At 32.3% G+C, this 17,149-nt stretch overlaps 2 protein-coding genes across 8 annotated transcripts; one reads left to right on the top strand and one right to left on the bottom strand.

The window, feature by feature from the left end:
• Positions 1-3,882: 3,882 nt before the first annotated feature.
• Positions 3,883-9,457, bottom strand: LOC124533890 (actin-binding protein IPP-like). Its single transcript, XM_047109446.1, has 10 exons — positions 9,112-9,457; positions 8,547-8,691; positions 8,324-8,462; positions 7,993-8,158; positions 7,336-7,515; positions 6,875-7,038; positions 6,341-6,476; positions 5,333-5,543; positions 4,975-5,195; positions 3,883-4,799 (listed from the first exon to the last, which is right to left on the bottom strand). Exons 1-10 carry the CDS (start codon positions 9,268-9,270, stop codon positions 4,563-4,565), a joined length of 1,758 nt encoding a protein of 585 aa, XP_046965402.1. The 5' UTR covers positions 9,271-9,457; the 3' UTR covers positions 3,883-4,562.
• Positions 9,458-10,062: 605 nt separating this feature from the next.
• Positions 10,063-15,549, top strand: LOC124533891 (cyclic AMP response element-binding protein B). Of its 7 annotated transcripts, none has more exons than XM_047109451.1 (7): positions 10,063-10,228; positions 10,544-10,711; positions 10,900-11,049; positions 11,141-11,303; positions 11,695-11,766; positions 12,706-12,828; positions 12,936-15,549. In XM_047109451.1, exons 2-7 carry the CDS (start codon positions 10,559-10,561, stop codon positions 13,121-13,123), a joined length of 849 nt encoding a protein of 282 aa, XP_046965407.1. In that variant the 5' UTR covers positions 10,063-10,228; positions 10,544-10,558; the 3' UTR covers positions 13,124-15,549. The 7 variants fall into 7 exon arrangements, with proteins under 7 accessions (XP_046965407.1, XP_046965406.1, XP_046965403.1 ...); XM_047109450.1 differs by having other exon boundaries at positions 10,064-10,228; positions 12,933-15,549; XM_047109447.1 differs by having other exon boundaries at positions 10,065-10,228; positions 12,921-15,549.
• Positions 15,550-17,149: the final 1,600 nt, after the last annotated feature.

The following is a 17,149-nucleotide window of genomic DNA, read 5'->3' as shown; positions in this document are numbered from 1 at the left end:
ATGTGTAACAATACCAAGTGAAATTGAATATTTCAGACAGGTCAGGAGGTCAAATAAGAAATTTAAATAAAGAGCTATTGGTTAGATCCTTTGATAGTTTTCTATACATTGGCAGACAATTTCGATTGAATTGTCATTGAGTACAATGTACTAAATCAATTAACTAAATAAACTTATGCATCTATAACTATAATATATAAATTTTAAACATGATTATCACATATACATACATCTTTAACTTTGTTATACACTTTTTATATGATTATTCTTGAAGAATGTATTGATAATAATTGTTATCCTTTAATAATATTGAACAAGATTAAATAATAATTTGTTTAAAACAGAATTTCCTATTATTAGCGACGTGGCTTATTGCATCAACTCTTTTGAGAGTAACAGAATATTTTCAAGTTTTCTTAAAATTAATTAATGAAAAACGTAATTAAGTATATTTGTTACATCGAAAATGAACAGATCCAGACAGATTATACCTGTAGTTTATTCCAATCACAAGACGACGAAAATAAAATTAACAAAATAGACGTAGAATAAGGACGCGAATAGTGACGTTTTGAACGTCGACGTAAATGTCGTGAGAAGTGAAAAGACTGACTTTGCATTTGCAAATAAAATTAAAGTAGATATCATTAGTCAAATGTAATGGTGTTGTGTTACAAATAAAGATATATTAATAAAGAACTCTTTGTAGTGCGTTATATAGCTGAACTATTAGCAAAGTAATTGGAATACGTAAATTTAAGATTTATTGAGGTTTATTCCTTCTCCGATTGAAATAGGCTGTACATACATCGCATTTCGACTTACTATGTAATATATACTATAAAATGGTTAATATTCGATGAAATCAACTTAATAATAAAATCACATACATATTGTTTTATGTCCTAATGTCGCATTCATAAGATTCATAGAAAATAATTGATGCTTAATAAAAACATTTACCGACAAAATTATTATTTTATGCACTCTTATTTAATTTCAAAGCAATCCAAAAATATAAGGAAGTTGTGGATTGTACCCAAATACTTTTTTCATGAACAACTTACAATATACAAGTTTTTATCTATATTTGTTTTTTTCTTTATATATATAAAATTATGCATATGCATTTTCATTTAAAACAAAACTGTTTTCGAGATCTTATTAGCATTATATACGTGCATATATAATTGAAATACATAACACTATAGTATCACTTAAAAATAAAATACTAAGCTAAAAATGCGATTAAAACATGCTTAAAATTTTATTTTATGAAGGTGTACAAAATTGAACTATATTACCTTATGAACACAACTCAAAAATGCAAATCGCAATATTATTACTTGACGCAAAATCTCCTTCAATATAGCAAGTATTTAATTTTGTTTTGTACGTTTTATATTATTTCAGTATACTTAATTTTTTTATCATCCTCACAATTCACATACAAAATGGTACGTTACCATACAAAAATCTCTAAACTATTTTGGCATTCTTTATAATAAGGAAGCGAAATTAATTTTAAAACAAGTAGGCTTTTCTCTCTTTATCTTTATAATTTTTTTCTAGTACAAGATAAATTAATCAATTTTATGTTTTCGATCAGTTAATTTTCTTTTAGTTATTATATTGAATTAATAAAATAAGGTATTAAAGTTAAATATAAGATTCAGAAAATCTAAAAAAATCTTGATTTTAATATAAAAAATTTAAACGATTTAATAAAAAATAACGTGGCTTTTTTTATTAACCTATGCAAACACTCGTGCATGTTTTTTTACAGCGCTGTCAAGAAACACAATGTTCATTCTCCATTTGTCATTTGTTTTTTTTAAATTTTTGAATGAATAAACACATATGACAAGATGTTATGAAAGTAGAAATGTTCTAGATAGTTTACTATATAATAATTTAATTTCGATACTCTTCCATAGATATTTTAGGGAGCCCCGCGTAAATCAGCTAAACTATATTATATATATATATATATATATACCTATACTTCGTCTGTTGATAGTCCGCATTTTATTTTCTAGACATTTAACGTTAATATAATTTTGTAATTCTCTATTAATATTTAATAGATGTCACTTAATAAGCCAAATTTAAATTATCAAACTTAAATGAAATGAAAATTATTTTGTTATTTCATTTAAATTATCTTAAACAGTGCATGTGTCCACACTACTTTTCAACGAAAGGGAATATGCATTTTCAGTATGAAATGTGGTAAAATAATCTGAAAATTACAAAATAAATTTTTAGTCTATTTACAGAAATCCACTTCTTATAGAGAATATTTTCGCGTTCACTGACTGAGAAACCTGAACATGTTTATGTCAATTTTTTTTGTACCTTACAATAATAACATTGCCAGTAAGAAAACTCCTTGGTTACTTTAAAATAAAATATATACAAGTTATATATACACATAAAGGTATGTGTATAATTTTTCATAGAACGAGGATGGAAATAGTGACTACAAAATACGTACTGAATACGTGAATTACCTAAAACTCTTTTACAATGTAAGAAATAGGCGAAAAACGTAAGGTGTTCATCCTTATTTTTAGTATATTAAGATAAAAAAGAAATTTTATTTTACATGCATATTCCCTATAAGATCAGAAAAAATCTCGATAAAATAATATCCTGCCTGATTTTCTACCGCATATATCGTCTTAGGCTCCTGCGTAGAGCAATGCATGTATATACATATGTATTATGTTTGTGCAAATATACCGGCACACTCTTTTTTTTGTTGAAATTTATTACATTTTTAAGGCTCTTAAAATGTATTGATTCCAATGATGCGGCTATGGCTTTAGCTGCTCCAAAGTCGACGTGACGACGGGAAAACCTTCATGTGTAGCAGCGGTAGGCATTACATTCTACTGATATATACTTTGGCGAAAAAACAGCAATTCAAAATGAGGCGTCCATATGGTTTAGAGAGAACGTCGTTAATGCTAATCTGCGGCGAAGCCTATTTGGTGGTGATCCTACTGCCAAATACCTGTACAACCCAATTGCAAGAAATTACCGTCAAAGGTGTCATTGTGTATGTGTGTGTGTGTGTGTGTGTGTGTGTGTGTGTGTGTGTGTGTGTGTGTGTGTGTGTGTGGGGTGATATGGGTACACAGCTTAAGCCGTTTTCCAGAATATAGTATAGAAATGTGACTTGACCAAAGAAATAAGACTGACTACTTTATCTGTTACCAAGGGTGTTTTAACGTCATTGACCCGCACGGTTATTACACATATTTTTAACCAATAAAGGAATCAAATTAAACTAATTTTATAAAATTAGCAGTCTATATATTCTGGCAAATAAGTAAAAAAAAGTAAAGTAGCAACCTGTAAATTTCCCACTGCCGGGATAAGGCCTCCTATTTCATTAAGGAGAGAGTTTGGAATATATTCCATCACGCTGTTCCAAATCCGGTTAGTGGACTAGCTAATAACCAGCTGGAGAATGATTGGAGCTTATTTCACCGCGCTGCTCCAGTGTGGATATATCCACTGAGCATACACGTGTAGCATAGTTCATAAGTTTTTATATAATTAAAAAGTGAAATTGTTTAGCAATGAACCTTCACTAAGGCAGGATGCTGAGTTTGTTAATGTTTTAGGATGAAAATAGACAATGATATAGACAAATAATATACTTTATACAACACAGACTTCGCGTCAATAGCGTCATGTATAGTGTCACGGTACTTACTTTTGAATTTTTTTAAAGGCACGATGGAACCCTGTTTTATTTTTGATTCGTATAACTTTAAGCACGCAATGGAAATTATTAAGAGGCACCATTTTTTCGACTTTATCAACTTATAACATTCAAATCAAAATATGTATAACATTTTTTTAATTGTACAGCTTAGCAAGACATCAAATTTAACTACAAAAGGTTAATTCTGTTTCAACATACGAATAATTTTGAGTACGATATCATTTAATTTTTGAAACATAGAGACGGCTACCTACCGTGACTTTTTGTTTACCTCATTTGTCGCTGAGTTTACTGCTGCCGAGTTGTGAAAATGTTTCACGCAAATGTAAATTGGCGCAACGTACAAATATTAAAATAAATAGCCGATGTCATTCCAATTTCAATATTTTGATTTGAGACATATGAAAATAACTCCCTTTTTTGAAGCCGCTTATTAAAAACAATGAAATAAAAAAATATTTCAAACATTTAACAAATATTGAGTTTCGTAATATATATTTATATTATAGAGATTTTTTCTGATCTTTTTAATATATGTCTCGGATAATATCATTAGCGTTATCAAATTCCTGAGATTGATACTTTGAGCCACTTTTTTAATAATATGAACCCAAAATTTTTCATGAAGTACAGAATTTCTTTTTTCTCTAGACACGCGGTCCCTGAGCAGACGGTCGTCGGCGCAAAAGTATGCCTATACTGTGTCCTCTACGACCGCTAGGTAGTATCTACTTTACACGCAAAACATCAAATGTACAACAACGAGAGTCACACATAGGAGATACACGTCGGCGTCCTCGTACCTGAGGCGGCACGGAGTTCGTCAGAGCAGGGCGGCGCCCGCCTCGGCGCGCGAGTGCGGCAGCGGCGGCGCCGCCAGCCACGCGTCGCGCACGGGCTCGTACAGCTCCACCGACGAGAGCGTCGTGCGCGCGCGGTAGAAGGCGCGCTCGCCCGCGCACTCGCTGTCGCCGCCCGCCACCAGCAGCACGCCGTCCGCCGCGCCCGCCGCGCAGCCCGCGCGCGCCTGCTGCAGGCTGGCCACCTCCTCCCACGAGTCCTGCGCAGGCGGCGGGTCAGCGGGGACGGGGGGGGGGGGGTCGCCGGCGCGCGGGTCACCGGGGGGGGGGGGGGCGGCTCGGTCACCGGCGCGCGGGTCAGCGGGGGCGGGGGGGGCTTGGTCGGCTCGGTCACCGGCGCGCGGGGGAGGGGGGGGCTTGTTGAGGTACACTCACGTCGTCGAAGCTGTATCTCTCGACGGAGGCGAGCACGGTGCGGCGCGGCGCGTTGCCGCCGATGACGTAGAGGTGCGCGCCCAGCACGACGGCGGCGGCCTGGGAGCGCGCGTGGCGCATGGAGGCCAGCGCGCGCCACTTGCGCGACGCGGGCTGGTAGCACAGCAGGTCGCGCGTGTGGCGCCACGTGTGCGTGCAGCCTCCCACCACGTATATCAGACCTGAGATAGTTACCTTGTTACCGTTATTTCGCCATCATTCTTACAAATTTCAAAAGAAAAGCGTAATTAAATGCTTCGTTCAATCGTCAAATATAGAGTAACTAATATTTTTAAATAATTCGATGATAAAGCCGTACCTTCAAAGTTAACAACGCCCATTCCGAAACGCGGTTCAGGCATTCTTCCGGACAGCGTCCACTCGTCGGATATAGGATCATAGACTTCCACGGAGGCACCCATGTCCGACCCCACCCACCCTCCGAATGCGTATAGGTTTCCATTCCATGCAGTTAGACCAAATTCACATCTAGCTTCTTTCATTGGTGCTATATTTGACCACTTATCAGTCTGAAAATTAATAAAAGAAAAGTTAATAACAAATGTATACAGAATGTGAAAACAGTTGAAAATACATACTAATTAATATTATCAATAAGAAACTATGCAATTTTGCATACCCTTTGACAGGGGGAAGTGAAAAGCACAAAAGGTAACTAAAACCCTCCTCTACACACGCGGAACAAGCCGTGGTCGGAGTCTGATATTACATAACAAGCATGCCCAAAAGTAGCAGCATAAAAGACTGCGAGTTAATTGATTATTCTTTCAAGCGATTTACTATCATATTTAAATGACCAAACAGGAACCAAAAGTTATGATCAATACACGAACACACGCTGGAGAAATGGTCTGTTTGAAACAAACTGGCCTTATTGGAGAGCCATAATATAAAATAACCTATTTATTATATTAACAAAAAAAAATCACACTGATTCAATCGTCGGTTCCATAACACATCAGTATGTTTGGAAACATACACTGTGTTGCTTACATACATATTTGACATTACATACTTTATTCTTAATATGTGAAATATTAGCTATAACAGAATAACGCTAAGAAAGTACTAAGATATATCTCTATGGCTTATCCATCGGATTATAATTAAATTCTCACTAACTTAGTATCGTACACGATAATGATGTTGATTAATTGTGTATTTGACGACCTTGGATTGAGTGTGTGACGAAATACGAATAGTTAGGTATACCGACCAAAAGACACATTATTATTTATGTGTTTGTGTGTATTGTGTCTATATTTTAAGAACATCGAAAGCCGTATTGTATTAAGATTATATCTACCTGTGGATCATACACTTCACCGTTAGCTAATATCTGACTGCCCTGCTCTCCTCCCACGGCATACACGCGTCCACCCAACATAGCGACTCCTGGTTGTATACGCGCTATACACATCGACGAGAGTTCCTCCCATTCTCTTGAAAAAACAAAATACATTTATTAGATTTGTGATCGAAAATTAAATTTTATTTGTATTATTAATTCTGTATTCGAATGAATTTTCACATATTTGTTTAGTATCGATGATAACTTTATTATAAGTATGGAAACTCCTTAATAGTCAACAGCACAGATATGATATTCGTACTAAATTAATACGAATTAAAAACAGAATGTAAATAAAATAAGATGAATCCGTCTTAGTGCCCTATAAAAAAGTCGTTTTATTAAAAATATTTTATTTATTTATATAAAACACTCAGATAGCATTTTTCCCAAGAACATCGCATCAAAAATATATAATACTATATCTAATCGAAAAAATCTCCAATAAATAATCAAACTAGTAAGTCCTGGCCATCGGCCAGCTCGCACCTCTTATGCAGGTCGAACTTGAGGACCGAGGAGAGTATGTTGTCGGCGGCGTGCGGCGGGTGCGGCGCGGCGTCGTGGCACGACCCGCCCGCCACCACCAGCATGCGACGCGCGCGCGCACGCGGCTCGGCCGACAGCGACACCAGCGCGCCGCGCCCCGACTTCTGCGCCAACACCGACCCACTGTTACGACCCCGATCTATACGCACCTTAGGGGTTGTCCATTAATCACGTGAGGCTTGAAAGGGGGGGAGGGGTTTGATAAAAATCACGAAAATAACACAAGGCGAAGGGGGGATGTAGTAAGATATCTCGTGTATTTATTTTTTCGTCTAATGCGCGATTTTTAAACAAATATTAAGCGGCACGTTGTGCGTATGTTATGTTAAAAAATGCTAAAAAAAGATCACGTGATTAATGGACAACCCCTTAGGCCCCCACTTTTAAGCTCCTCAACTTACCATATCGACTCGCACTGTTTTCAAAGCGACGACGATGGAGGGATCTTGTACTGTTTTAATTGCATCGTCCAAAATTTGAGGCGAAATGAGTGGTAAACGAACGTTACTTAGGACTTCAAAGCAGTGACGTCTTCTGTTTGCCGGATCATACTCCAGCCACTTTAGTGCCGGATATAATACCTTGGTGTTACAAAAATAAAGATTATATAATATAAGCAATAGGATTTATGTAACCAATACTTTCATAACTTTTATTTGTTATATGAACTCATAATTATTAAGTCTAAGTAGGAAAGGGAAACTTGGACATTATCTTTGTAACAAATCTTCAAACAACTGAAATATATTAATAACAGTTAAAAAAATTGACAAAAAAAAGACACTTTTATAGTTATGTTTTACTTTAAGTTTTCAAGTTACATATTTTGTTAAATAGATTTTATGTTCTGCTACTTAATTAATTATTCTATTGCAAATAGCATGAACACTGAATACTATGCAATTCTACATGAATCCTTAACACCAAATGTCTTGCTTCATTAATAACAATAAAAGCAAAAACAACAAAAAGTTTTTTATAAAATTTTAAATTAACTTGTTGTAAACAAAACAAATACAATAATAAAATTAGACAAAAATGACTGTGTAAGATAATACCTGAGCTTCATTATCCACTTTAAGCTGCTCTGATGACAAAAGTGTAATAAGTTGTTGCAAAGGTAACTCCAGTAATTCATCTCCATTAGCAACCAAATTCCAATTAGCCTGGGCATGTGTTAATGCTTCTTCAGCCAATTCGGTACAATTATGAGTTTCTGCAAACCTGTAAAAATAATTAAAATTTTCTTGTCGTATTTATTGTGGTTATTTGAAAATTAATAATCTAACTCCATCAATGGAGGATATAGTTATCAAGATTTTTTATTTAAGATATTTTATCAGGCTAAATGCCTACTAAAGCATAAATTTCTGTACTGAAAAAATTTACCTGAATATCCCGAGGGCATTGGAAGGATGTAGCTCTCTCTTTAAAAATTCTCCACAACCAATTACAAGTTCTCTAAGTTGAAACATATCAGCTGCTATCATAAGATGTTGTACAGTGGCCTTATCAATCTCAATTTCACCTTTTTAGATACAAAAAAAAATTGTTTAGGAATTTAATATTTATTTTAATTCATCAAACAGTAATACCAAGTTAGAAAGCATACCTGTGTATATAAAATCAATAATCATAGGAAGTATGCCTGGGGGTACACTTGGAAGAACCACACGGCCTTTTTGGCTTTCTTCTAAGCCTACATTAAACATTGCATCGAAATATTCACAACTAGCAGCTAGTACCACTCGATGTGCCTAAATAAAATGACCTTTATATTTAATGCTATACATTATGTTTAATTATGAAAAATAACATAATAATAAACAAAATAAGGTAGTAATTTTTCATCACAATAAAAACAATGCAAAGCTAAAAACAGTTGAAAACAGTAAAACCTTAAATAAATATATAGATAGATAAGTTACTTTATTGTGTAAATTTAAACAAAATCTTTCTTATTCATAAATCTTCTATGTATGTTTGCACTGAACTAATGAAAAAACCTTACAATAACATGAGATTGCCACTTATTCTCCTCAATGGCATATTATTTGTTCCCATAGACATTAATAATCAAAAACACTTTCATTTCAAGAAGTAAAAGTCTATATGAGTATGCAGATGACTCAGTCAGAACTTATTATTGTATATTTAAAAAACCTGATGGGTCTTACCTTAACTTTAGTTTTTCCAGATATGAGATCTATGTCACAAAATCTGCCATCTCTTCTAAAGTGGTTTAGATTTATAGAAACCTTACTAGCATATTCGCAACATTTGTAGGGTCTGGAACCCTCCTTATTAATAATTTTGTCGTATAAAGTTGAAGACATTATTCCGTTTAAGTATAAGCATGTACCATATTTTTTATAATAGTCCTACATCATATTTACAGTTGAAACGTAAAATAAAATCATAAAATGTAACTTATGATTGACTATAAGTATATTTTAATAGAAATATTTTATTTAAAATCTAATAAATGTCACTGCCATAATCATACGTCACTGTCACTGTTATGTGTTAAGTTAACTTAAAAGAAAAAAAAATAAAACTTTGGGTATGTTTCCGGTCTAATTAACCCAAAACAGAACAATGAATAATATTATATTTTAATTAATATGAATTTTTATTACAATTTTTTTTATTTTTAATCATAAACCAATTAGAATACGACCTAAGAGCGAGTATAACATTGTAAATATGTTTTATATCCTTAGAATTGCTTCTACCCAAATATACAGTAGTAGTATATAGTAAAATGTAGAATTTAGCCGTTATTTACAAAAGAAAGAGTAACTTATACTCCCATAAGTTATAACTATCGAAATATAAATTTATTATGATCTTTAATGTTAAGTTGGTAATAATAAATGAAAAAGCGTTATCTGTAATTTGTATTAACGTTTCTTTTCATAGTTCGCACACTAGAAAAGTTTTTAAAAGATAATTCTTTTATTTTGATAAAATTAAATCGTTTAGTTGTTCATGTACAAACTAGAAAGTATACAACGCGTAGGTAGTAATTTTGTACTATACTCTTTGGCGTAATGTAGAAAAACATTTTGAAGTTTCTACTTCCTGTTGTCAAATTTAACTATGAATTTATTATATCTAGTAAAGAGCGCATGCGTCTGACAATATTCGCCTTTCGGCCATATTGTTATGACGCATACAAGATCATAGGTCTCCGCCAGTGACGAGTCTTCTCGCAGTTGACGTGGCTACTACGTACCGTCCCGTTCGCCCACTCCGGACGCAGCATATACGGTGACGAGGAATACGTAACTGGTGAGTGCTCGTACTGAAGACATCTTGCGGTCTGTCACGGTCGCTTACATTTGGGTTGTTAAATATGGTTATTCTATACGTTGCCATTTAATTATGTAAAATACACAAGATCTCAAAGCTCAAAAAATATGTTGCGTATAAACTAATAGACGCAATAGGAAAATTTCCTTGCAATGACGCGATGATTCCCTTTTAGAATGCTTCTATCAAGTGTTTCTATAACCGATCCAGATTATAATATCGACGAATCGTTTAACAAGTTTAGTGTATCTGAAGTTCAAGGAATACACAGAATGGTGACCTTGAATATTTTAGGTGAGCATAGTGGGCATGGACGGAATGGTGGAGGAGAACGGCACCTCTGGCGCATCAGGCGTCACAGACCCCTTGGCGAGTGCAGCCTCATCGGCCAGCACCACGCCTCATGTCGTCGTTACCAGCATTGTGCAACTTACGTTGCCAACGCAAGCACCATCGGCACAGGTGTTTATTTTGATAATTATCTATAAATAACAATCAAAGGTGATAACAATATTATTCAGTTTTCAAGTGTGTGCTTTTAAGAAATGCTATAGTTCATCAGTGTTTATTTACTATGTTTTTTCATGTATTAATATAGATAAATATCTTACTTGTAGTTGTAATGTCAAATTTTCAATATTTGTTTACAGGTCCAATCAGTTATACAACCTAATCAACAGTCTGTTATTCAGACAGCGTCTAATATACAGTCAGTGCAATTGCCAAAGGGAAATGTAATATTGGTTAGCAAACCAAGCTCAGTTATACACACTACCCAAGGAACTTTGCAAACATTACAGGTTAGATACCTATTTACATATGAATTCTTATAAGAAATATATATACTAAGAATCACACGTGGATTATTAAGTGTTTTTTTTTAATTAATAGATAAAGCCTGAACCAAACACATTAGTGAGCACACAGGGACAATCTTGCAGTGATGAAAGCTGTAGTGATGATGAAAATCCCAAAAGGAATTACAGAGAAATGTTAACCCGACGCCCCTCATATAGGAAAATACTGAATGACCTCGGTGGAGCTGAGATTGCAGGTATGTTTTTTTTTGTATTTAGATAAGGTCATAAACTTAGCTATCAACATGTTTCTGTGGTATATACTAGTCAACTAAATAAATATGATTGAATATATAAAAGATATAAGGAATGTGCTTTTATAGTTGTAGTTTAATACATAAGGATACATAATACATCATAGATTTAATACTTAGTAAATATAATAGTATTTAGATGATAATCAATTGAAATTTCTCCAAAAAGTGAAACTTAAAATATTAGAATTGAATTACTGTGTAAACAATGTGGTTTTATAAGATGGTGGTTCATTGCATAGTTGGAATATCTAACAATATAAAATTAGGATCAACGGCATATACAAATTATGTATGTGGACACTCGCATGAAAAGACATGATAATAATTACAGAAAATCGCATGGGAAATAAAGCAGGATTGGAAAGTGAAGTGTCGCTGTCACCTTCTTTATCATTTGCTCCAGGTTAGTTAAATGTGCTGCAGCGGACACTTTTGTTTTGTGTGCAACATGTGTCACTAACCTGTTAAAGTCATCGTAATTATGCCTTTTTATTCTATGGCTTGTAACAATAGGCTTCTCAAAATATTTCACCAATTTTCATTATAAAATAAATGTTATTCACTCACTCTAAATTTAGATAGCTGTTATTGAAAACTGCTTAATGATTACCACTTAATTACTACATAATTTTTCATTTGTTTCCTTGTCCTTGTTCCACTGGCGTTGCTTGTTTCAATAAATGACAAGCGAACATTTTACATGTTTAACATAAAATTTTATTTTTTTTTACTCTTTTACATATATACTATTACATTTGTTACATCTATCTTTTAAAAATATCTGTGACAGTTTTTAATTATTTTCAGTTTGTTAGTATAGCATTATTTTCTACAAATGTTTATTTTTTGTTTTTCCCAAAAAATATCACGAATATAATGTAAACACGACTGCAAATAATATTTCGAAATAATAAGTATAATTTATCCTTTGTCAGATGGATGACGTAATCGACGAAAGCTATAAGGCGGTGACGTCATGTCTGTATTAACGTCGAGTGAATAATATTGAGTAGACCAAAGTGTACCTTTGTTACCTACAAGTTAGAATTGTTAGCTTAAATATTCGTATGTTAAGTCATTTAGTAATTAGTATTATGTTTTTCACGTATTACTTATTCATTTGTGTACCTAATATAAGTTTCGTAGCTAAGATGTAGGCCTTAGAAAATGCGCCAAATTATTATTTTTTTTTGGCGCGCATGTAATCTATGATAAAATTTAAAAAAATAGCACAATCTTTATATCTTTTGAAATATATGAGTCAAGAATGTACATTGACACATTGTTGACATTTGTAATTCTATCATTTTATGTTTAGTTTAAAATATATTTGTATTTATAGTGATTCCAGCTGGTGCTTTGCAGACTGAGAGTGGTTTGCATACATTGGCTGTATCAGGTGGAACCGGCGGTGGCGCGATAGTGCAATATGCGACAAATCAAGATGGCCAATTCTATGTACCCGGTTCGTATTTATATTTTCTCATCCTAAGTCTATTTAGAATAGAATAAAACTAATAATTTTGATGAAATGAACAAATCGTGCTATAATTACAGGGCCTATCCTAGAAGATCAGACACGAAAACGTGAACTACGATTATTAAAAAATAGAGAAGCAGCAAGAGAATGTCGACGTAAGAAGAAAGAATATATAAAATGTCTCGAGAACCGTGTTGCAGTGTTAGAAAATCAAAACAAAGCCCTTATAGAAGAGCTAAAATCACTAAAAGAACTATATTGCCAACAAAAAACAGAATGAGGTCCAGCCGGCTAATCAGGTGTGCCGCTGCCCTGCCGGTAAGAGCCTAGAGGCACACATATTTTTCGAAATTGTACTACATTCAGAGTACACACTTGGTTTCGTCCAGGTTAAAGTGCCGAGGTGGACTGATAAGATGTCATGTATAAATCTCTTAAAAGCAAAAAGTTGATTTTTGACAGAAAAACATTTTAACTTTACTATTAAATTATAGAAGTATAGATATTTTTCAGCTGCATCTAACAATTTTTAGTTTGGAATCCACAGTAACTGTAGTTTCATAAATAAAATTATCATCAGTAGCATTTCTACTGATAGTTGTATTATGAAAATTGAGGAATAATGGTTGAAGTAAATTAAAAATTTAAAACAATTCAAAGCAAAGTCAGTCACAAGTGAAATTGCAATAATTTTCTCTGCTATTTAATATTTTCAACAATGAAGTAAAAATTAATTATAAATAAACCTATACATTGTTATAACCTATTCACTGCTTGTTAACACTGGATGTGTCAATATGTGGATGGATGTCGATAGGTGGAAATTATGACATTTTTTATATTTTATTAAACATGTCTTAAACATAAGTTACTTTCAAATTTGAAATTAATTATTGACACCAAAAATTAGTTTGCTATAATTGTTACTAATTAACTAACTATATAAATGTTAATAACTTATAGGTTTTATGAAAATCAATAATGTCAGTATATGATTCAAAATAACAAAATATTTGTTCTCACAAAAACAGGGGCATGTTATCATTGCATTAGATATTTCGTTTTAAATCCTATATTATGGTTTGTGTTAAAGAAGTTGGAGATCTTTACTAGTCTGCAGGCTTAATCTTAAATAAATATTGTATTATAAGCCTATTTTAAATATTTTAATTTATGCACAAGCTCTTATTTCAGGATTCCACAAATCAATCAAGTTTATTATGATATACCAAAAAATTCTTAATACTTCAATTTAATGGGATTTTTTTTACCTACTCAAATATTGTATTTGATTTTGATATATGTGCAAATATGGAAAATATGCGCTAAAATTCTGTTGTCAAATGTCACTAATTTACAACTCTGCTTACAACACTTAAGTATATTGTGTAATATATGATTATGTATAGCCAAGATAAAGATGGTTACAATTTTAATTCACTTCAACTGTTAACCTTATAAGATACTTTTTTATAGAAATTATTGCAATGATTTGACATTTTAACATTCAACTTTTGTTATTTTTTTTATAATGTTACCAGTTATACAGAAAGGTATTTTATAGCAATTTGTAATTTATACAAAAATTAAGGTAACTTAGAAAAATATTTGTTTCAAAAGAATGTGTTAATTTTTTGTTTTATCATTCCAAATCAAGCCTTGGTCTTCAAATGTATGACCATGTTTTTAACACAAAAAAGAAAACCTACTACGTCTTATTTGGCATCCTTGATTTTACTGTCATAATTATTGATAATATTGACCTAAACAGGATATCAACAAAAACAAAAGAATACCTTGACTGGACACTTGTGCCATTTACTATTCTAAACTTTTCATTTATTTTAATTGTATATATTCAATTTTTATGAACTGCTAATATTATTATTAACATTATTTTCTGTTTATTGTTGCTCTTTAAAGATATAACACAATTTACATTGTCATATTTTTCTGTGATGGGACAAGAGGAAGAGATAGAGTTTACACATTGTAATTATAAATGAAACTATTGTAGTTGCTTAGGTATTCTTAACACCATACAACGGTGTTTGTAATGGATAAGCCAAAGTTAATGTTTAGTTTTTTGTGCAATAACAAAATTGCAATGTACAGTTTTAGCAAAGTACCGTTATTCAGTCCTTTATAAAAAAATATTAATTGAAATGAAAAGAAATGTACATTATGTATAGATAGTATAGATTTTATGTATAGTGTATTTTAAAGTTTCAATTATTTTGTATATATACATTTTATGTATTTGTGAACAGAAGCTGATGTTGCATATCATCCAAAAGAATTCTCAATTACACTGATAAACAAAATCCTTATACATATATTTGATTTATACATCATTTCGGTTCACGAAAAATGTAAAAATATTTTTGTGGAAGGGTAATTTAGTTGACTTTTGAGAGTTAAAATAAGATTTTTATAAGCTGTCATTTGCCATGATTGATATGTGTATAGTGTTAAAATAGTTGTACCTTATTATATTATTTGATCTTAATCAAGGTTATTGTTATTATAACAATTGTTTATTGTGTTAAAGCATATCATGTCATGGCAAGTGATAGAAGATTTAATGTAAGACATTGTGAAAAGTGCCTTTAAATTTAAAATGAATAAAGTTTATACCGACATAGCTTTTTATGTTAACTTATGCTATTTATAAATATTAATAATATTAACTGTTTTGATGTATCATAATGTTGTTTATTTTGGTTTCTGGTATACTGCTAATTTAAAAACAAAACTATATTTTTTACAATAAAAAATGCCCTTAATCCGTTTTATGAAATTATGTACACAATTTAAAACATAACAATATTATTAACATATCCATTTCTAAGCTCTTTTGCAAATGCACTTATAAATATTCATAACAAATGTTTATAAGTTTTGTCTGCCTGTCCTATACCATGATTTTTATACAACATTAAATTAAATTTTTCAAATATATTTATGCTCCATATAACATTTGATTAAATATAGTTTTATAATTTTATTCTTGTTATAAAGTAAAATTATTTTTGGAATAAATTTCACTGAACAATGTAAGAATTTGAACTGTATTCAGTCAAGGGCAATCATTGAATAAATATTTTTATTCATATATAAAATCTTTAAGGTGATTTTAATAATAATATGGTAAAATAATAAAATTACGTACTTGTAAGTACATACATTCAGTAGTCAGCAGCTGATTGGATACACTACTTTTGTTGCAATCCCGTGCTTCAAGCTGTTGGTTTCGCTTTCAGTATCGTCAGATTGCAAGTTCATCGAACTCAACCAATCAAAGGTCACTGCAAAACCAAGTCTGTTATTATAATAGGTAACTGCCTTTATTTCTGGACGCTCGACTTTTTTCATCCTGAATTGAAAAATATTACTGAAGCATTAACTGCAATTTACAAGATGCTTCCATTTGATCCTGATTTTTCATATTTTATACATCTGTATTATACATGCATATTATAACGGAGAAAACCCGATTTTTTTTTAATTATTGATTTTTGGACGAGTGTCGTAGATTTGAATCTTCGATCCCTTGTCCATTGAAGACCTCAATCAACCCTTACACAATTTACATGGAATAATGTAAACTTTGACGGACTACACGCTCGAATATTCTAGTATCTATATCATCTACATTTTCTTTTATGAGATATGGATTTATTTACTATAAGAAACGCTCCTCCATTAAGTTAATGTTATTGCAACTTGAAAGCAAAATAAAAGTTTATTCAGTAGAATAGTATTGTACGTATTATAAATTGTCATTTAGCTTCCGTGATCTAACTCTTTGAATTTATCAAAATATATTCGATATAATGGATAATAAGGTATAAATTTAAAATGCAAAACCATATAAAGTGATACCGGTTTAGACTGGACCAGAGATCTACTCGAATATACAAGATACCAATATTACCGGACTTTAATTTACCAACTAGATAAGACAACTATCTCAATATGACGATACTGCTGCATCAGTTAGGCCCTGGCCCAGTGGTCAAAACACGGCATAGTAGCCGAGGAATTTAATAAAGAACAACCGTACAAAGCTTGACCTAGGCAAGACAGGATAACCCCACTACCGAAATACACAAAATATTCATCGAAATTGGTCCAAGGTTCAACGAGGAGTTCAGTTACATCCATGTAGAAAATTTATATGTATATATATATCACAAAAATCAATCCTATCAAATTATAATCTATTTAGTCTATAAAAAAAAACTGTTTTGTCTGCACATGTATTGCCAATGGAAAGTCTCATGGAATATTTAAAATTAAGGTT

This window comes from Vanessa cardui, chromosome 11 (assembly GCF_905220365.1).
Source record: "Vanessa cardui chromosome 11, ilVanCard2.1, whole genome shotgun sequence".
NCBI classification, from domain to species: Eukaryota; Metazoa; Arthropoda; class Insecta; order Lepidoptera; family Nymphalidae; genus Vanessa; species Vanessa cardui.
This window is presented reverse-complemented; position numbering and strand designations above follow the sequence as displayed.